At 32.5% G+C, this 23,310-nt stretch overlaps 1 protein-coding gene across 2 annotated transcripts in view; it reads right to left on the bottom strand.

The window, feature by feature from the left end:
• Nucleotides 1–23,310, bottom strand: part of Ac3 (Adenylate cyclase 3) — a 109,355-nt gene that overhangs the window by 44,633 nt on the left and 41,412 nt on the right. For both annotated transcript variants that reach the window (XM_069047846.1, XM_069047848.1), the window contains exons 3-5: nt 19,088–19,203; nt 13,298–13,409; nt 13,023–13,150 (exon numbers count right to left, since the gene is read on the bottom strand). In XM_069047846.1, the coding sequence (XP_068903947.1) occupies nt 13,023–13,150; nt 13,298–13,409; nt 19,088–19,203 (356 nt within the window). The remainder of the gene's footprint in view (nt 1–13,022; nt 13,151–13,297; nt 13,410–19,087; nt 19,204–23,310) is intronic.

Here is a 23,310-nt window from a genome sequence, read left to right as displayed (position 1 = left end):
CCTATGCGATGATTTCCAAATACAATTTTGCAATTAATCGTAAGCTGTAGAATAATGAGTAATGAGTAAAACTCACTCGTGGGTAACCAATAGCATTAATTAACAATGAACGGATATAAAAAATGTTTCAACTAAGTTAGCTTTGTTATACTCGTATTTTGTGTTCATAAAAATGAATGCGACAAAAAATGTTTATTGGTTTTCGTATTTCATGTCATTCGTTACAAAACTTGCTAGTTTCAGAACGCTTGTTGTAAATTCGTCATAATGAAATTATCAGAAAATAGCAAAATAAAATTTAAGGTTTTTAAAAAATGTAATTGCTGACATCAGATAAAGCAAATTAAATTTTTCACACTCACCATCTGGATATTTAATTAATAATTTCCAATTACTTTTAGCTTCAACATTATTTATTTAATTTGCCACTGTGTACCTAATTCGCGTTTGATTCCTTTTTTCATAACATTTTACCACCAATGATTTGTTTATGTTCTAGAAAATGCATTACCTATTCATTATTGATGTTTTACAAATTATTGCAATAGTTATTTTTCATTTAAGTAACAATCTAGTTTTGATAAATATCCTATCGTTATATTAATAAGTACTATCGCGGCCAAAATACTTTGGTCGTCAATGTGACATAAATGATATTCAGTTGTAAAGCAAGCTTTTGGATGTTTAACCTTATTTTTTACTGTTGTCAAAATTATTTTAATCTATCAGTGCCATACGGGTGAGGTAAATCCCAGCTGCGGAGGCAGGGTTCAAAAGCAAAATATCAACATGGTCGCGGTTTAGACAACCTTCAGAAGCAAGTAAAATTCTATACTTATCAAAAACTGAAGGTGCCATATTTTTGACAAGAATAATTTGAAATTGTCATGTATATTGACATTAATACTTGATTTACATTTGAAGTGTCAAAAAGTGACGACCAAAGTATTTTGGCCGCGATAGTACATATTTGGTGTGATTCTGTTTTAAAATTTACCAATATTGCTATATAACGAGGTTGTAGTTGCTATGATATGAAGCTTTGGATCTATGCAAAATCAATATTGTTCAATAACAATATTGCTAAATTTTGAAACAGAATCGCACTAATTATTATCAGAATTAATAATGCGCTTCATTTGTTGAAAATACAATATTTACATCATGAAATGGAAAGACAAATATTGAAACAGCTATTTTATGCTTAAACGTTCAGAAGAAAAACAATTAAGTTGAAACAAATCTGTTTAGTGAAATTCTAGTCAGCACTTCGTCCATTTAAAATAAAAACATTGAAGAATCTGAACTTTAAATTAAAATCCACAACGATCGCAATTTTACGAATTTAAATATGAAGTGTCTTCATCTTGATAGAGCTGCGGACGCAATAATTCTTTGCTTTAAGACGAACGGTCTTGTCAAGTTTCCCCAACGTGACTCGACTACTGCAATCGATAAACATAAGATACGAAAAAGTATAAAAGCTGGAACCGTTTTTTTATCTGTCGTAAGACAAGTCAGAACAGACAGAAACTGGATTAACGTCACCGTTGACACTGACATTGTATTTTCTAAAGGACGATTATCAGTTTTCCACGGGTTTGTTTGCTCCACAACGCTCTTATGACCTGTTTTATGCAACAAAGTTGACGAAAGTGTCATTTTCGTTATCTTAACGGCGGAAAAAGAGAAAAAAGTAGACCGCAAGAATAGTCGTAACACTGGATTTTATCAAAAAAAAAAGACCGCAAAGTTTATTCGTAATTCACAGTAAATCAGTTGTGTAGTTGCATCTGATCTCACTGATGCTGCGAATGCTTTTAAGACAAAATGGGAATTTTAATCAAGAGCTGTGGCGGAAAGAGAGCTTTATTTTATTCCAAACAACTGAGAAACAGGGAGATTTTATTTTCCATATTTTAGTCGTTCTTGCTTGTGATCTGCATTGGCACTTTTTTCTGTCAGTAGCGAAATGTATGCATGAAAGAGTTCAATGTATTTACAAATTCACACAAATTTCTTCTGAACGTAAAGAATTTTCGATCAAGAAAACCTATGACGTGACGTGATACATGAGAAGCTAGTGTAAGTTGAGTTCGCTACATACACTGTAATATACTCGACATAGATTTATCGTTCCTGTGCCACTCCTTGACGTCATATCGTGATAACACCAGATGCAGAAACAATGAGAAATCTTCTCATTTTCACAAACTTTGTTTGAAGAAAATTAATGAATTGGTTTTTGAGTTAACTGGATTCATACAGATAAACATAAAGAGAAAAATGGTGAAAACTGCTACAGTGTCTTCTGGATGGGGTAATTAATCCAAAAATTACGCAAACGTGTGTAAAAATAACAAACTGACACAGAATTATATTAAAATGTTCAGATAGTTCCTACGTACATAAATTCTTGTAACAATATCATTTATGGCTTTTGTGAAGTACGTCCACAATAATGATCAAATTCACTGTTAGTAGGTAAATTTACAGCTCATAATATCCTTACCATTTTTCAATATAATAATGGATTTACACAAATCACCTAAAATTCTTACAGAGAGAAAAAAATTTTGTGCAAAATAATATAATAATAAAAAAAAAAACATTAATACCTACTATACAGGGTGTCTCAGCTAAGATTTACGAGCCTAATATCTTGGTTATTTGCCAACGGATTTTTATGAAATTTAAAATACAGATATTTTAGACGGTGAAGGTTCAATTAGTAGGAATAATAAAATTACCTCAAGTTAAAAAATGTAATTTGAACACATGTTTTCTTTATTGAAAATGCAGCGCAATTATTATGAGATTGTTAAACATTAAAAAGTAGGTCTACACAAAAAATTAATTAAATCACTCTGATTCAACGAAAAGATTAGATTTTGTTGTTAAAAATTTAATTTAAATTTTGAAAGTATTTGAGCAGTTACCTTTTGAAACAATTGATGAAAAGTTGCCAAACAACATTTTGTACACCCCTTAAAATATGTCAAAAGCGGGCGCGCTTTATTAGAAAAGTAAAATTGTGTAAATTTATTGAAAATACTCTAAAAATAGACTACAATGGCAGAAATTTCCATATTGTTGAAAAAGGGAACAATTTTTGCATATGGAGAGTGTCGTAAGAACTTCAATGACACAGTTATTTTTCTCGTGGAGCACTATCCAAATGTAGGCTTTACAAAATTTAAGGTTCAGAGAGTCGTCAATTTAATTGAAGACACAGGAATCGTACCTCAACTAAATTACTTTGCTAAAATATCCCAATCGTATTTTAGTCTTTTATGGAAGAATGAAAGTATTCAGTATAATAAATTACGTCCAAATGTTGTCTTTAACTTTGTAAATGTTTGTAGGGTTAGAAAGATAAACGTCAAATATGTCACCTGCGTTTGTGCGAAGAGAAGTGACCAAAATTCGGCGATAGTGCGCTTTTGTTTTCATACGCGTCTACGTTTTTGCATCTGCAGCCACATTTAACACAGTTTTTTTCTTTTTTCTTGCAAACTAGATGTCTTTGAAGGACGAGTTTCTCCTTACAGCATTTTTTATTCACGATCAATTTTTTGACATAAATCTTAAGTGATTCAACATTTTAAAAAGGCATGTAAAAATTACGTTTTTAAGAATTATTGGGTTATTGAATTGATGGTATTTTACTCTTCACCGTCTAAAATATCTGCATTTTAAATTTCATTAAAATCCGTTGGAAAATAACCGAGATATTAGGCTCGAAATTCTTAGCTGAGACACCCTGTATAGGTATGTAGGATCAATATTTTTAGCTTTTTAAAAGTATAAATTTGACAAAATTAAACGAATGGAACTCATTTTCAACAGTCGTTGATACGTTCTAGTTGTGATGATGAGCTTTATCTGCTTAGGAAGACACAACAAATAACCCTACCTGTCTGTTATTAAGGCAGCCACTAAATTTTCCACGCTATTAATTTTTAGCTTATTAAAGTAATTGCTTTTCATGGAACAAAATCATAATGAGAAAGTTAATAATTCTCATGAGTTAATTCTCATTTATGGTTAATCATGTATGTAAACAAATATGAAATTCTAGCTAATATTTTACACCAATTATTTTAATTCGAATTTATCCTCCCGTTGAAATATCTAATTAAATTTCATAAACCATTTACTAATCAAAAACGATAAAAATTCGTTAATTGTAAATATTTTCATTTCATTTAGATTAATAATTATTCAGGCCGTTTGTTTCCCCGGCAAAAATCAAAATTTCAAAAAATCACTAATACAACTTTGTTCCGTTAACCGCACGTCGTACAAAGTAAATTTATTTGTTTGTAACTAGTATTGTCTATTTAGTTGCTACATTTTTAGAGGAAAGTCACTTAACGTTTTATTGCTCAGCAGTTTACTGTAGCTGTATATTGCAGGGTACACCAAAGTCATAATAGAGAGAAAGCTTCAGAAATAAAAAGATAAAGTTAAGTGAACGTGGTAACTACCATGGTGCAGACGATTTTTTAAAGATATTGACCCGCTCTACAACACACTATGCCTCTCAGACAAACTTTTCAATTATTCAGACATCTACCAAACAATCCGAGCACGTTGAAATTTTAAATATAGTGCACTGTAATATAAAATAAAGGAAATATTTGTTTTCTTATAGTATGAATATCATTACACCAAGATTATTGTAACTTAATTATTAATTTCTCTAGTAAATGTATACATATCTAATGAAGACGTGCATGCCCATATCTGTATCTATTATTTCAGTCGGAAGGTACTTTGCGACAAGACAGCAGATCTAACAATAGTGTAAATCCACTCCTGTCATTTGAGGATTTGCATCTGCGCTTAAATCAAACTGATTTATGAATGTACTGAGGAACTGATAACGGCCGCAGGAGCGGAAATAGCCAAATTTGCAGAATCGGAATACCTCAGTCGTAAATTTTACAGTTGCGTTTCACCTAAAATAGCTGGAAGGTTCGAAGTGGGCAACTCAGCGGTGGCTAAATGTTAACCGTCACTTTTTTTTTACCAAAATAAGCCGTATCAATTTTTAATTTCTCCAACTCTAGGTTTACATACTCGTAACATTTAGACGAAATAACTTTTAGGTCAGAGATGAATAAGTAATGGAATAATGTAAAGGAGCTAGGTATTAATTTTAATAATTAATTCTAATAATAATTCCTTTTATGTTAATGTAATATCTATTCACTTTGATTGTGACCAAAACGAAAAACATAGTAGGCGCTGTTTAGCTGTGTGCTGCATACGTTTTACACTAAATATTTGTGTGGTGTGAACATGATGTGAAAATGTCAGAATTGTCAAAACTTGACCAGGGTAGTAAAGCAACGATTTTAATGTATTTATCAATATTAATAACGGAAATCAATATTTGAAGTAGGAGAAACTAAAAACGTCTGTCTGATTCTGTGATCACGTCTGTTGAAAAGTGGGGTTATATCCAGGTACAGATTATTTAACGTAAAAACTTCGAAATCACCTCATACAATTCTCGATATTAATGAAGAACGAAGGAAATGGTCATTTGGCAGCAAGACAAACGCGAAAAATGCCTGGGGATTACCTACTAAAGGTAATAATCAGAACTTTCAATTAGCATTGATTAATACAAATATTTTCAGATAAAAACTAATTAGACAGAAAGTTCAAAAAAATGATTTACAGAGAATGAAAAGGCAGAAGGTATCAAACTACAACACTTACTAGCCAAAATGTACAACAAAAAAGCACAAATAGAGTTAACTTTATTGATGATGTTCGTCTTTGTGAGTTGTTTTCCCGTTGGCTTCAATAAATGTCTCGAAACAAGTCAATATTAACCGTTTGGTCCCAACTTTGAGAAGACGACGTGACATTTTCTTTTTGAATTCTAAAATTTTGTACCAAAACTCAATTTTATAGATATGCGCACAGTGTACGTCGAAACATGTTTGCGCACGCGTTCTCCGTTCTGTCTTCTGTGAGCGTGACGTTTCTGTCAAAATGGCGCCTCCGAGAGTTGCCAACTGCGACTGGATTTAGTGTTATCTAAAATTCCCTATCAATAACCTAGCAACTCAAAAGTTACTAGGGAGTGGTCACAATCAAAATGAATAAATTATATAATACAATTTATGTTCACACACGTCATGTAAATTTACAGATAGATTATTAGCAGTTATAGATATCATCATATAAGATTATTTAAAATGTATAATTGACGCTACACTAAATAGTAGATCAGCGTGATCAACAATGACTGAGTCTGTTGGCAATGAAACAATTGAAAATACTGGTGATTTTTGTCTAGTAATTGGCACTGACCACGCACTGACCGGATTTTTTAACTTGAGATGACATTAAAAACATTCTTGGTTATGCAGGTTATGTTTATACTATTACAAAAATGAACCTTCGTTGGTAAATTTTAAATTTGCCAAATTTCATTGTTACCAACAGATTCAGTCATTCTTGATCACCCCGTATCTTTAAGAGTAGAAGTAAGTCTTTTTATGCCAAGCCCAGAGATTGAAGTCGAAGTCGCAACTGGGCGAAGCACAAAAAGGCTTTGTATTCTGAATGATATATGTATACTATTTTATCTTCAAGCGAATCACAAAAAAAAAATTCGGACATGAACATGCTGAATTTATTCGAAGAGAATCTGTGGATGCGGAGATATTATTATAATTAGTGAAGAAGTTTTTATTAATGCTCCCTGTTGAATAAATCTATGTAAAGAAATGTGGTCCCACCTTGCACTTCCTCCACAACTAGTAAATAATCGATGAAGCTATTAAAGAAGGGATTCAAGATTTAGGAGATGACGTTATAAAAATATTATGAAATCTTCCGAAGTTGGGGGTAAACTAGATTACGTAAATTTTGGACACACCCAGAGGTATTACCAAATTAGATCTAAGGAATTTCTTTTACTAGAGTATATGCTGGTTTTGGTATACGTTCAACAAAATATTCACAAATCACAAGAAATTTTTGATTTGAGAAAATTCATTTTAAAACTACCGCTTTAACAACTTAATGGGGCATTTAATTTAGATTAATATGCACAGTCTTTAAAGGCGCTCCTTTGAAAAGCTTTATTTTTAAAGTTGAAATAAGATTTTAATCAGTTGAAGTTGTCTCGCGATCTTAGATTTAGGAACATCGAATTTTAGATTTGTGTTTTGATGTTAATCATCTTTCTAATTGCAGATACTTCATTGTACGGAAGTCATGCATAAGGTGTCCTTTTTTTCACTCGTCGACTATCCAAACTTTCCATTCATGGAAAAAGTAGGTACTACTTGTACACTTATTGCATAAATTGATATTAGATAACATTTCTACTGGACAGAAATAAGTAATTGAAGATTATTTTGCTTCAAATGTACCAAATTGGTAAATTAAAAAGATATATAAGTACACATCATTAAACTTATTCAAGTTGAGTTAGACAGAAAGTAAATACCATCGCTATAATTTTATGTTTTTGCCAATTCTACACATATACTCATAACAAGGTTATTCGCGGGTAATAATGAGTCTAACAAAATTTGTGATGCAACCAACTCCATATCGTTTTTTTAGTTTGTGTTGCTATTGATTAAATCACATAAATGTCTGAGTATTCTTATATTGCAAAATAGTAAAACTGACAACAATACCCTAGATATTGACGCGATTTATTATAACCTCACACTTAGAAAAGCATAACCTAATTCAACACCATTAACTACCTACCAAATTAAATACAAAATTTACATGATCTCCCGTCATGCCAAAACAACGTGAATGCATTGTAATAATTTGACAAATTCTGGATTTAGATAACACATTGGTAGTTGAAATTCAAAAAGGTATATTATTATACTCATGTCACATCGTGAGGAAGTTCCTTAACATTGACACAGAACATAAAACACAAAAAAGTGAAAATGTGGAGGCGAGACGCCGGTAATTATGTTGATTAGCACTGCACTATTACTTGATAGTAATATCCGTAATAGTGTATGTACTCCGGCAAAATTGCCGTGCCGCCGGGTGGAGGTGGGATACGATGTAAGGCATATTGACTATGTTTTATAAAATTAAAATATGTTTTTTAAAACCACATAATCGATGCAAATGTAATGTTGGCTGCATCACAAATTTCGTTAGGCTCATTATTACTCGTTTATCACCGTGTACATATGTATATGCTGAACACATACGCAAGTGTACGCCATGAAATTACTTTTTATCTTAAATAAGTAAAGATTGTTTGGTTTTTTGCTCTTTGTCTCCACCTGTCTTAGCTACTGAAAAATAAAATTGCGTTAGTATTTTTGGTAACCTAATGCGCTAATTTCCCATCCTTCAAAAATACTAATTATGAGGTAACTCGCGTCTGAATATTCCGTCGGCAAAACCGCCAATTCCTTCCAGCTAATTTGAATTTACTCGCAAAAGCTCAACACGTTGTAAAGAGTTGTTCTGGAAAATTCGTCCTGAACGCTCATCTTCGAATCTTCACCAACTCATCTTCTGAGTCCTTCTACATTGTCTCATTTTGAAACGGAATTATTTAATCTCTTAGCAAATTCGGGACAACAATCTCTCGTTTCTCCTCAGGTTTCCTGAGCTTAAGCACGATACATTTCAATAAATTCTTCTGGAACATTAGTCCTAAACAGTCTTCAAACATCCCTCAAAGTGTTGTAGAACATTGTTCCTGAACAGTCGTCGATGTTTCGCCTCTTCAAGGCCTCACGGTGCTACATCCTTCCGCCGTCTTTCTTAGACCATCTTAGCCTCATGTGTCATCTCATACTATACCGTCCCGTCGGATATCATTGATTAACTCTCGTTATTTTATACATAGTTAACTAGTTTGTTTGCTTAATAATTTAAATAAATGTATAACTTAGCTTTAAATTCAATTTTTTTTTCTAAACATTTAGATAGTGTGTATATTGTATTAATTTGCATTGGTGGAATATTTTTTTAAGTAAAAACTAGATTCAAGTGATAGCAAGATATCATCTCAGAAAAGAGAACTCAAGATATCTATAAAAATGTAAATAAAATTTTAAGTCCTTCTGAATCAGATATCAAGTGGTTAAGAATTGGTTTAGTGACTTTCAACTTGGCAGAGAATGTTATAAAAATGCAGCCAGAACTGCTGTGACGATGTAGATTTAGTTCACGACATGCCGAGTCACAATGACAATTTACAACAGAACTACTTAGTTTTTATGTAGTGAATTGAGTTTAGTATTTGGTGAGGACAAAAAATCTTAACACCAGATCAGAAGCGCATTGACAAATGTTCACATTTAGCTGTCATTAAGCAGAGTCTGGATAGATTCATTATAACATATGCCAGAACTGCATTTTCCGGACGATAAAGCAGTCATAACGAAGGTAATGTCTGGCTATAACAAAAGAAAAGACTGTGGGGAAAAATGTTATCAAATTAATTTTCTAAGTTATTTGGTCTTATTTCAAGGAAAATAAATTATTCATCATTTTCGTGTAACAACTAATATTCTAAATGTGAACAAAATTTTAAAAATTATAAGTGAGTTGTGAACGTACTTGTGAAACTTTTGTTGTCTTGCTCCAAATCGCTCTGTTCCGATTATAATGAATAGTTTATGTTGGTAAATTATACACAGTTAGATAGACAGTTAGATAATAATAGAAACTGCAATATTCCGATTGCTTCTATTTTCATTTAATTTAGATTACCACAACTATCATCAAAGCAGCAAATGCTCCAAATAATGTTGACAACAAAAACAAAACTGCACCTCTTGAGTAAATTGTGATATTAAATTAAATACACGATTAAACAATCACATTATTAGACTGAAAACACAAGGAAAACAAGACTTCTCCAGACTAAATACGTTTCTGCAACATATACCTTGTTCTTGCTACAATGTCGATGAAACGGTAAATTTATCGAATGTTACTGGATATCACACAATCTGTGCTGTTGACTAGGACACTATCCAACATCAAAGGATAAATTGATTGCGCAAATCAACCTGTATTAATTTCCTTTCACTCTCAACTTTCAATTATCAAGTTTCAGAGAATTACATCCCCGATGTTTTCAATGCCGATTGCCAGGTTGATCTAATTACCTTTATATGCGTTCGTAACTACAAAACACAATTAGACTGTTTATTAATAATTAAAGTCATAACGAAATAACGAATTATGAGTTTTGACTTAAGTTGAAAAAAATTAACTGAACTAACCAAATACAACGAAAGTGATATGAAATTTTGATTTCATTAAGAGTAGAAGGTCTTTTTGTGCTTCGCCCAGTTGCCGACCTCGACTCCGTCTCGGTCTTCAATCTCTGGGCTTAGCACAAGAAGACTCACTTCTACTCTTAATATTTTAATATTTTTATGGTGGGTCCCTCAAATGCTTTTTCTTATTGGCAAAGTTTTCAATCATTTGGTCATTAAAATTTGGAAATATTTTAACAAATCATTTTTAGCGGATAAAACTGCAATAGCTATTACACAACGGGCATGAATTATTAAATTGGGCAGAAATATTTGGATTCGTTGTAATGTGGGAAAGCTTTGTTTAGATTCTACTATTGTCATAGTCTGTGCTGTATTCGTGGCAGCACCAGTTGCCACCACGATCTCATTATTTTGGGTGATTCAAAATGATTGTGGATAAGTACCTATGACAACTATGTACGAAAATTTATGTGGCAACTATGTGGATGGGGTATGGTTCACATTTGTATGACATTTCATAAGCGTGCATTTGATACCATTGCACATTGATTTGACAATGTTCAAAATTGCGCGACTCCTAACTGTCAAAAAAAGGTCAACTCTATCCCACCCACACAGTTCTCACATAAATTTTTGTACATAGTTGCCATACTTATCCAAAATCATTTTGAATCACCCAATATTAAAACTGATGCTACTTTTCCACGGTGCACAGATTCAAGGCCGGGGAGGGTAAAGCCAGTGATTTCTTCTTCTGCTTATGCGTAAAGTAATATGTATACCGTGAGTTTTTTATTTTACTGAACATAGGATTCATGGATCTGTAAGTTTGGTTGCCTATTTCAAATGAATTGACTTGTCCATTTTAAAACTGAACATAGCCATTTTACATTGTATGTTCAGCGAAATAAAAAACGTACTGCTCGTCAAATCTTAGATGGCCGCTAAGGATGCGCAGAAGAGGGAGTGCGATGCAAGATGTGGAACCGCGATGCGACAAGGTGAAGCGGTAAAGTGGGGTATAATTCTGAAAAGTACACTCAGATACAGAAATCGACTTGTTCTAACTCCGCGTTGTCGACGAGATTTTAATCCTGTAGCTGTAATCTAAAGTCCATTCATTTTGTATTGAACTTTTCAAGGTCAAATAATTTTATTTTTTGGCTGTGTAATTATGTTTTGTAAATAATGACATGCAGGTAAACACCGTAAACGTTGAATTGAGCATTGCTAAATCACATTATGTTGGTTAGATGCATGTCACTATTTACAAAACATAATTACAGAGCCAAAATTTAAATTATTTGACCTTGAAAAGTTCAATACAAAACGAATGGACTTTACTGACGTATTGCGAGTCTTCAACGTATTTGGGATCTGCAATTTTTATTACCTAAATAATAATAAATAGGTGCCTTTCCCACTAAATTTCCGACGGCATTGTAATTTTTATATTTCTCCTTTTTAGAAAATGACACCCATAAAGTTGCTCTTATTGTTAACACACGTTGTACATTTTGATAATTATGTCTCCTTAAATTTCAAAATCATAAAGCACTGTAAATTTTATTGAAGTACCTGTCCTATTTTGTCGGTGGACGAGTCAATTGGACCGTTCGCTTAAATTACAATTACAAACAGATGTTCGTTATTCGCAGCGCTTCAGCCACTTTTACATAATGCCGAAAACAATTTCCCAGAATTCGAATACGGTAAGATGAGGCACAAAGAATTATTCATTATTTTAATAAACTGTTATGTTTATTAAATTTAATCGTTTAAATTTAAAATATTAATAACATAATTACATAACATTTTTGTTTTATATTTAATACAAAAATGTCCGATAATATTGCGGAATCTGGAAAAGTGCCCCGAATGCTTGCAGCGTTTCCACGTTGAATGGCAAGGGAAAAGGAATTTCTTTGATTTTGAATCGCCTGATTCCGCGATAAATATGTTTCACTGTGCTAAAAGCCATGGTCCCATGGTTTGGAGTGTACCAGTGTTTCCACTGCTGCGACGCTCGAACAAGTGACGTTCCCACTCCTACCGTTACCATTGCGCATCCGAATCTCAGCGGCCATCTAACATTTGACGAGCAGTATACATATTTAATTTTAATTTGTCAGATTCCGTCATGGTACGATTTATATGTATACATTGAAAATAATAATGATACATTTTTGTGAAAAAATTTGCTGATTTTCCAACACCGCCGCACTTATTGCATATTCTTTTCTGTTGAATAAGATCTCTTAATACGTTCTGCACTAAAATTAATCTTGAAATCATTGGATAATATTTTGTTGATATTTTTCGTCTTCAAAATAAATTGTCCTCATCATTAATACATCTTCATCGTAATGTTTCTGAATTATTAAAATTTTCATTTTGAGAAATATGTAAAAGCACTATATTTTGAAAGTTTTCATATTAAGTCTTACCCAAATTACCATTTATTTTATGAGCATGAATAACATGTTAGTGATCTTCAAAGACATTGGAAAGCTCGAGACAACATAAAAGCACATTGATCAACATTGAAAAACGGTCCGGAAGTCAATAATTGCTCAATAAACCACAGAGGTTATTTAGTATCGATTTGTTTATTTTTGTTACTGAATGCTCAAATATCAATTTATTATTCTCCTCAGTGAAATACGTATTCCAACAAAATGAATCAACACTGTTCATGCATATTTACCGTTTTATAAAACAATGAAAACGCATTTCTGTGAAACGTTACATTCGAAAACTCACTTTATTGCTTTGACCATGGACAAGCCCATATGGACGCAAAGAACTGCATGATCTGGTCTCTCTCGAGGCGCTCCACTGATGCAGTAATAACAGTCCCCCAAAATTTTTATCCGAAGCTGTTGGTATTTCTGAAAGCGATACAATTTATAATTAAGAAAACCATTATGAACCAGATCAGATTAAAGTTAAAATACCAACTTCCAATGACTCTAATAAGTCTCGACAGGATTTTTAAAACTCATGAATATGAAATGAGCCCTGAAATATATTCTCACCTCGGCAAGTTTGTCGAATCTTGCAAATAATTCATTCAGCATTTTCACTAGTTCTTGAGCTGAATAAGTTGACGATATCGCTGTAAATCCCACGATGTCCGCATACAGAATGCTGAAAATAAAACGAAAGTATTTCAGGTCGAGATAAATCCGAATGAAAAGTGATTTAAAAGTTGATAATAAAATTTGGCCAAATATAAAATGGCCCATCTCGTCATTCTCGTTGTAAATTATGTATTTTAAGCCTTCGCCAGACTCTCTTTATCTCGAGGCAAACACGGTTCCTCGATAAAGATCACATTCTGCAAGATTTGACAATAGAAATACGCAAACCATTGTGTACGTCTGGATCTGGATGTCTATATATTTTTATTTGGTGCAGAAATCCTGTTTCTGCTATCGGACGGAAAGGAAATAAATAAAACAGCAAATAAAGTTGAATTAGGCTGGGTTTATCAACAATGCAAATCGAACTTTTCAAGGGTAGAGACAATGGAGATAGATTTTGTGACTGAATACGAGTATGTTGCGTTGTCAGTTGTTTTATTTAGAGCTTTACAAGTTTACCAATAGGAAATTCTTTCGACAGTAGAGCCTTGCGAGAAACAATAAGTTTTTTTATTCAAATACTAAGCAAGATAAAATGTTAACAATACATCACAGGAATATCATAATATAAATCGAAAGGGTTTTTTAAAATATAATGCTTTAAATTTAATGATAGAAATCCAGTCGATTAGTGAAGGGACATTTTTAGTAAATAAGAGTGGTTGCTATTGGATGGATGTTTGGACCGCGCAAGTTTCCCTCACCAAATGTCCCTTCACTAATCAACTGGATTGTACTCCTCAGTTTCTGGAAAATCTATAATACCGGGTGAGTGAAGTTTTACCGCCCGAGCGAAAACACTCACTTTTAATCAATTTAAAATTCTCAAAAAATTCAGGAATGATTGTGTATCACTGTAGAACAGTCTGTAAGAATTTCAAAATTTTTAATGAAACAGGTAAAGATTTTGTTTTAATTCAATAACCGCTACATTAATTTACATAATTTTTCAATGAGAGTTCTTTCAAACATTTAGGAAAAATTTGGTGTCATGGAAATCATGAAAACATCACCGGTTTTTGAAATAAATGGGATTTGATATTAAAGTGCAAAATTTAGCTATGATTTGTTATTAAATTGGGCGGTCAGTTCCACAAAAGAAATTGACGTAGGTTGTTTATGGTACCCTTTATGGACTTAAGAATGACTAGAAAAGTGGTCAACAGAAGTTTCCCAACAATGAGATATTTATTTATGACAGTGCAGTTATTAATCTTGGTCATTTTTCGCTCTTAATGTTAAAATTGGAATAATTCAAAAACGAATAATTATCTTTTGATGCGAATTTCATAAATGTGTTCTTTGAATTAATTGTGAATTATGAGCGTGTACGAAAAAAAATTGTTTTACTCAAAATCGATTTTTTTAATTTTAGGACTTTGAATTAAGTGATAAAGGAAAACTACTTGGAAAATAACCCATGATACTTACTCAATCGTCACTCACATTCTTAGAATCTTCCTAATGTAAAAGTGACATGAAACTCTTGAGATTTTACAAATTAATGTTTCGTTGCAGAGATTCAGAACCGGGGTTAAATGATAAGAAATATTTATGATGAAACTCCACCCTCACGAAACACCTCCACAAGTGCAAGGACAGATTTATCGTGATGATACGATCTTTTCAAATAAAAGTTTATTGATATACAGGGTGTTTCTGAAATACGTGTGTTAATTTTAACCAGTACAAAAAACTCGCCAATTTATGAAATTTTCTCTATAACATTTTGTAAAATTCGTAAAAGTATTCCAAGATTTTTTGCCCCACAATTTTTACCAAACGAGTCGTTTTGTGTGATTAACTAGTTTCTATTTTTTGTAACCATGAGAATCTAAATTTTGATTATTTATTTTTTTCTATAACAATGGAACTTTTTAACAAAGCTCTGTTTCTGTCACAACAGAAAATTTTCGCCCTTACCCATAGGCGGGTATACACTTTGATGGTTAATTTATTCCAAATTTTAAATCAATTTGTATTGCTTTTTCGTAAAAATGTTATAGAGAAAAGTTCCATGGTTTGGCGCGTTCTTCCACTGGTTAAAATTAACACACGTATTTCAGAAACACCCTGTATTATATTGTTTTATATACGAAATTTATAAGACGCTTGATTGTGACACGAGCGTCACAGTCCGTCTTATAAAACGAGTGTAATATACTATTTTTTTCTATTTTGGTTGCATTAATTTGACAAAAACTCAAAAATCTAATTATGAAATAATCTAGGAACTTTTGTGTTGCACGAGTTATGGTGGCATTTCTGTGAAATTTATGTCAGTTGTTTTAATTGTTAACAGGAGCTCGCTAGAGATGCCGGACGCTGGCCAGCGTGCTATTACAGCAATACCAACGTAATACAAACAAACAAAAACCATTTCACAAAAAGTGCCTTTGTGACACTACTTTTAGTTTCACAAAGACTCACTTGTGATACCAAAGTAGAAAAATATTTTATTTGTAATTCTGGAGACTTTTACGCATAAATGTACTTACAATTCCCTCTATACTATCCTATTCAGCAGTGAAAGTTCCATCGAAATCGGTTAAATGTTTTTACTAGACAACAAGAAACACAAAAAATACTTTGCATCCGCACATATCATCTCCCTTTTTCGGGCAAAAAGCGCAAATTTGTTGTAATTAATTGAAAGGTCTAATCGAAGTCGTATCAATCAATTTAGGAGATAACATTTATTTTTTCAAAGCAATAGAGAGTTCCAAATTTTATGGCGCCACACAATCGATAGTAAGTGTCGAGGAAACAGTTGTGGTAAATGAATATTAATGATAATGAGTTATTCAATTGTGTATTAGCCACAATAGTGGAGTAACGATAGACAAAAATACGGCGTTATTTCGGAACCGGTAGCAAGAGTTCCGATTATAATAATTTATTTTTTTTATGTCATGAATACAAAATACTAAAACCTTTATAGGTTAAAAATTAACGCTCATAGTGGGAAATACACTCACCGGCACAAAAAGCGACTCATTATGATTTCTTTAATAAATAATCTTGAAATAAATATAATAGTTAAATTGGGATATTTTCAAAGATCGGGAGTGCTTTGGTCACCATGGCAACCGAATTGTTTTGTTTAAATAAATTATTGAAAAGTTTGCGCTACTTCCATGTTGTGTTTTTGTCGGTTGTTTTATGTGTTAAAATTTTTAATTTGACAATACGAGATACAAATTCAAAATACTGTTCAAATTTTGACAATTTTTTATAACAATTTTTTTTTTCTAAAAAATCACTTTTATCATTTTTCATTAAAATCTTATTTGACAATGAATTACTTAAAATTCAAAGTGAGTAGAACTCGTCAAACGATCATTGTGACGGGTATTGGTAAAAAATATACAAGAGATGCTGAAAGTAAAAATTTATTAAGAGTGTATTATAAAAATCAAATATTTTCCCCGGTTTCATCCTCTTCTATGTCATTTTCATCTAAAACTGTTGATGGTGGGCAATTACAGTGGCCTATTTTTGAACACGTTGTTTTTCAGGAATGGAAAAACAAAATAATCAAGGCAAGTTGTTGGTACAGTTGGGTCTAAAAAAACGGACATCAAAATTGTGACATTTTTAAAAATTCAATACAACCCATTCTTTATTGTCAATGTGACAGTTTATGACAACTGGAACATTTGAAGAATTGATCAGACGTACCTACTACCTTGTCAAAAATTAATTACTCCCTATATTTCGAACTTTTAGAGAAATAACGTTTTTCATGTTGTGTAACTAGAATTTTCAGAAGTAATTTTGAATGCCTAAGGTTGGTTACTATGAATTGAGGGATTAAGTTCAATTAAATATGCCGACAGAAACCAAAATTGATTGTGAAACGAAAAATCATCTATCACTTAGCGAGGCATTAGTCATTAATTTGCAACTGTGACAAGGAATTAGCCACAGCCTTACATTTTTGAGATATCTTTTGTCTGCCACCAGAAACCACATAGCCCCCAACCTAACCAACTTTATGGCAACCTAGTATCGAATATCCCTAAATCCTAGAGAGTAATTTATTTTTGACACGATTGTAGAACAGTTATTAACTAAACTGTCACAATCAGTCTAAATAAGTTTAAATGTAGGAAGGGCGGTTTCACACTTATGACTGTTATGTCAAAAATTATGTCTGGTTTTTTTTACTCTCCACTGTAAGTGCTTTCAAAGTCCGAAAACTTTTGTTGAAATTCCTCGAAAACTAGAGGTGTTGAATAGGACGATTCGCCGTTTCTGAAGTAACACTGCGCAATGAAAATTTTTTGCTCTGAAGTGAACATATTGCAATAGCAATTTTAATAGTCAATAATTAATAATGACAGTTCTCCATTGTATTGACATATGATGACATTTGAATTACATTTTTACATGTTGCCAACTGAAGCGTATTACTCACGGACCTCTGGATTTTTTTTATTTTCGATCCCATGGTATTACTAAACACTTTTTTGTCAAAAACCATTAAAAATAATAATATATTTTCTTCAAAAAATGCTAACTATTCGACTCTAGAAGACAAACTGAACGTGTTTCTATCTGAGCCGGTCAACACCGGGCTACCGAACATCTGCCTATTGTTCTTCTTTTTCCACATACAATTAATTCCAAACAAGTTTCAATATAACAATATACTTACTCTCCCCAAAGTCATTCTATATTGTTCTCTAGTATTTTTCTTGCGAAAATAACGATTTTTAACTGGAAAATTTCAGCTCTTATAAATAAACAATAAATTAATGAAACAAACAATGAGCGGCAATTTTTAACCTATAAAGGTTTTAATATGTTTTATTTATAACACATTAAAAAAATTTCGTTCAAATCCGAGCTCTTGCTACCGGTTCCGAAATAAAAACCTAACGTTACTCCACTACAAGTAAAAAAACCTAAGACTGTATTTTTAGTGTGGCGACGTTATTTTTGTCTCTATTCAAAAATAAAAATACCCTAAGAAAAAATCAATACGTGTAGAATATACAGGTGCCCCAGAACTGCCTCTTCAGAGAAAAAGAGAGTATTTGGTTATCTGTGATAATGGAAAAAAGATATCCTAAACTTGATCAATCAGAGTTGAGGATCATCAAGGTTGAATGAGCGCAATTTTGCGTTTTTTAGTATTGCCTGAGGACGAGCTTCTGGGATTGGTGAAATTGAAAACTTTACGAGTATAACTCGGTTATATGAGCCACAGGGAAATTTATTTTAATCATCTTGGAGTCTCTTTTGCTGTCGGGACATGCCTATTTTCAATGGGGAGGCAGTTCTGGGACAGGCTGTATTTTTAAGCAGTTTTATTTCTAAAATATTGTAAAGTGCTGTGTTTACTTCTTTATTTCAATTTTTTCTTGAAAACTTAAAAACCTAAAAAACGGATTTTTTTTAACGCTGTGATGACCTACATACATGTTTTTTCGCATTTAGGTCGCATTTTAAACATAAACAGACACTTATACACCCTACATCTATAAAATTCCATAGAGATCGTTAAAAATCCCCTCGTAATAGCATATTTACGTGTTCCATTCGAGTCTCGACGCTACGACACCTTTACAGCAGCTTCAACTTTTTAATTGTCATTCACACCAAACATCTTTTATCAGAAAAAACAGTATACGTACATTATGTGAAAACCTAATCGTTATGAATGGTGATTTTTACCTTACGTTTTCGTGTCTGCTCATGTAAATTTTCTTGAATTGGCTATCGGCTTGGTCTAAATCTTGCCTCATTTGTACAGCAACATGTTCTGGTAGAACGGATAGAAGTAAACGTTCCTGTAAATTAGACAATATTTTAACAGGTGTCATAAAACCTTAATTAAATTTTGAAATATTATTGGGGCACAAAGGGCCATATATTTTTGTTATTATGTTATCAGCTGTTTTTGGTCGGATAGCTGCAACAAATCCTTAATTTCTATACATTTTTATAAGTGAAGAATATTTTACACAAATTGTAAAATAAAAACGGTAGATCATCGGAACTAAAGTTTATCGATTTTCATTGAAAATTGTATCGGTTGTTCATTTATTTATCCCGTAGGCGTTGAAGAGTCGATTGTGAAGGCACCACGGATTACAGATCACGGATCGGCTATTTAAATCTGACCTCACTTTATGCGTTGTTGTGTTTTTATTCTGCAGACTGACGAATAGTGTGTTCACAATCGACTCTTCAACGCCTACTTTGAGGATAAATAATAATAAGCTTTGGCCGATATTACAACATATCGCCCAAAATATATTAGTAATAAATAAAACTGATGTGCTTGGAAAAATGATACAATACAACAGATGTTTTGACTATTTAAATTTCCACTTCTTCGAACAAAGATAAAATTAAATTAAATTTAAATTAAATTTGATCATGAGTTTCATGTTAACAAATTTCAGATGGAGACTACATTATTACATATTTTTTTTATGTCGTTGAAAACTTTCTCAAAAGTGAAAGCGAAAAGCAGAAAAATCCCATCAGGAAAACTTTTCGGGGTTCAACTACCAACCAAGAAGTATTAAATTCTAGGTAAATTAATGTAGGTGTTTAATATTCATTCAAATTTAAAAGAATGTAGGCAAAAATGTATTAATCATTTTTAATCAGTAAGAATAAAAATAATTTGATTTAACTTTTACCCGAAACTTAAAAAATAATTTCTTTATTTATAGTACAGACAAGACAGTAATTTTTCAACTCAAAATAAATCTTTTAAATTAAAATTTTACACCAAGGGCTCATTCATAACAAATATTTGTCTCATACTAATATTGTTTTTACTGCTTACAAAATTTGCCATACTTTGTAAATATTTGAAGTATTTCTAGTTAACGCACGAGTAGCAGCATGAACATAGGAAATAGTGTATTTCGCAACAAGGCTGATTCACGAAGTATAGTAGAAATTTCAATCTGCGATGTGTCCGCATGCACAGATTCTACATATATGGAAAATTGACGTGTAGTTTTTTTATTTTATTTCTTCAAAACCGTTTTATAACTGCTGCAATAGAAACTTTACTGAATTGGAAATAAAATGAATCATGAGCACTCGTAAAAAGGTTTTTTTTGCTTCTAGTATTTCAGGCAGCTTTACTAACTTTTTACATGTAATTAATAGTTTGCATTCGTATATAGCACCTAGTACTTGGTAAAATTATTCGTTTATTGAAAAAGTGGACATAGTGTACATCTATCTATGGTGCAGCTGGCGGTAACACATTAGAAGTGGTAACTCTTTTTCGGAAGCGGTTTCTAAATCGTCAGATCCTGACGCGCGAATGTTTCCCGCAGTGTTTCAACATCTTCGAGATTACGGCTCTTTTAATATGCACATGGCGGATATAGGGCCCACACAATGTGACCGTAGGCTAGAAGCTGTCGCACACACTCCAGGATTAAACACGAGAAGGCGCACCATTCAACAGTCCATGGTATGAAGAATTTTACATGAACAAGGCCTACACCCATATCATGTTCAACGTGTACGAGCTTTACATGCTGAAGATCTTCCCCAGTGAGTACATTTTTATGAATGAGTACTTCAGCAACACAATAGAGATAATGAATTTATCAAATCCGTGATGGCGACTGATAAATATGGCTTTACGTTTGAAGATACATAACAGTCGCAACACCCACATTTGGAGTGACGAAAATCCGCAGGCAATTCGAAAATATCGATTTCAAAACCAATTTTCAATAAATTGTTATTGTTTTGAGGAATACGCTGGAAGTTCTCTTAGAGAGGATGTAGCCCTGAGGAGTGTGGTTTTTACTGAACGGACCACATTTTGCAGTTGTTGTGAGGAATTGGTTAGATGAGAATTATATCGACAAATGGATCGGAGAAACACACTAGTGCCATGGCCTCCTCGTTCACCGGACCTAAATCCTTGCGATTTTTTTGTGTGGGGCCACATGAAATAATTGGTCTATGCAAAACCTGTGAACAGTGCAGAGGAATTTCGTGTTTGCGTAGAAAATGCCGCTAGAACAATACGTGAAATGCCTATCATTTTCGGTAGATTTACGTCGTGCTCGTGTATGCATTGATAAATCAGGGGCGGCATTTTGCACAATTTTTGTAATCTGTATTATTTTGCGAATAAAAATAATCTCAAAATGTAAGGTTCTTTTTATATCTACTGGTGCGATAGTAAAATTTATCCGATATACAAGACAATTTACATTAAATGCAGATTCCAAGACAAATTAAATAAAAGGTAAGTACGTACATATTTTCATTAATTTTGATAACCAACTCTGTGATTAATATACAGGGTATTTCACGAGTAATAATGTGCCCGGCGGAATAGAAAATGCAATCCACAATACATTGGAACGTAAACCTGGACATGGAGGCGATAAATATCCGGATTTTCCTCCTGATGTATTGTGGGTTGCATTTTCTATTCCGTCGGGCTCATTATCACTCGTGAAATACCCTGTATTTGGGTATTTTGCCTAATAAAAATGAACGTGTTTTTTGTGTTTCAGCCCCTGCACCGCTTTTTATATCTTTTTTGTTATTAATGTGAAAATATTTGTATCGCTAATCGGCTTGATGCCTCTGTTTTTGTTCATATGATTCCTGTGACAACCAAACAGTTTTCAGTGGCTTGAATATGATACTTTTACTATTAAAAATTTCAAATAATTTTTAAAGGAACCTTTGGGGGTTGTAAAGTTTGGGATTTCCGTATCTACTATACTTCGAGAATCACTCTGTAATGACATGTTACTGAACGAATATGGCTGCTTTAAGTACGAGTGCAGCCAGTTGTAAAGTATCACTTTAATAAATGATTTTCAATTTAGAATAGTATAGTTTATTACTGGATATAATACATATGTCACCAGTTTATGAATCTTTGCTGCTGGAGTTCATTTGCATCAGTGACATTTTGAAATCCAATAAATTTACAGCTAGAACATTTCAAAAATCGTTTCAGCTGTATTTAATAAACTTGTGTTTGAGATGCTTCAAAACTGTTAAAAACGATAGAATTAATGGTCTAGGAAACCAAAGAATAACCAATTAATAAAACACATCTTTAAAACCATTGTAAATTTCTCGTTTAGAAAAATAGATGTAACAAAGTACGGAATACAAAAGTTTGACCGAATAATGTTTTCTTATTTTGCTTTTTTTTAAGTAAACGTGTCTTTAGAGCTAAAGCTCCGTTGAGTCTCAGTCGAACTCAATTAACTGTACTAAAATAACTCTGCTACATTTAATCTTACAGTTTGTTGAGAAGGAAACAGTGACTGTCCACAAGGTTTTATCTTTTGGCCCGAACACACTCCAAGTGATTTAAAAGAAATCTTTTTGCAACAGCCCTGGTAGAAACACAGGGATTAAAGTCGTCTACAGAGATTTTATACTTATTCATATTTCTGTTTACTAAAATAATTTTTAAAACAATTAGTGGACACAATTTGAAAGATGACCACTTCTTATTTTATCAGTTTTAGATTAATAGTTAAGTGGGTACAAATTGCTCGTTAAATATCCGTTAATTGCTTTTCAACATGTAACAGCATGCTCTTGTAACAGAAATTACTTGTCCTGCACTAATGACGGTTGCTATGCATTTAAAGGTCGGATTAATTTGCCGCTTTCCGTTACAGGTTATGTGTAATTATGATATTACTAAGAGTGATTATCGAATAGTTATTAAGCTTATTATAGATAAGCTTTATTACATTACGATTGAGAGAGTATGATAACCTCCCGTACGGTAACAAAAATTTAAGGACCAAAACCAAAACATCTATCCAGTAATATATTTTTTACCAATTAATTATGTAACGTCATTAACTATTTACATTTTTCATTTGCTGCTACCTTGGTCAAAAAAAAAATCCTTGTTATAGAATAGT

Source organism: Tenebrio molitor, chromosome 5 (genome assembly GCF_963966145.1).
Source record: "Tenebrio molitor chromosome 5, icTenMoli1.1, whole genome shotgun sequence".
Classification (NCBI taxonomy): Eukaryota; Metazoa; Arthropoda; class Insecta; order Coleoptera; family Tenebrionidae; genus Tenebrio; species Tenebrio molitor.
This window is presented reverse-complemented; position numbering and strand designations above follow the sequence as displayed.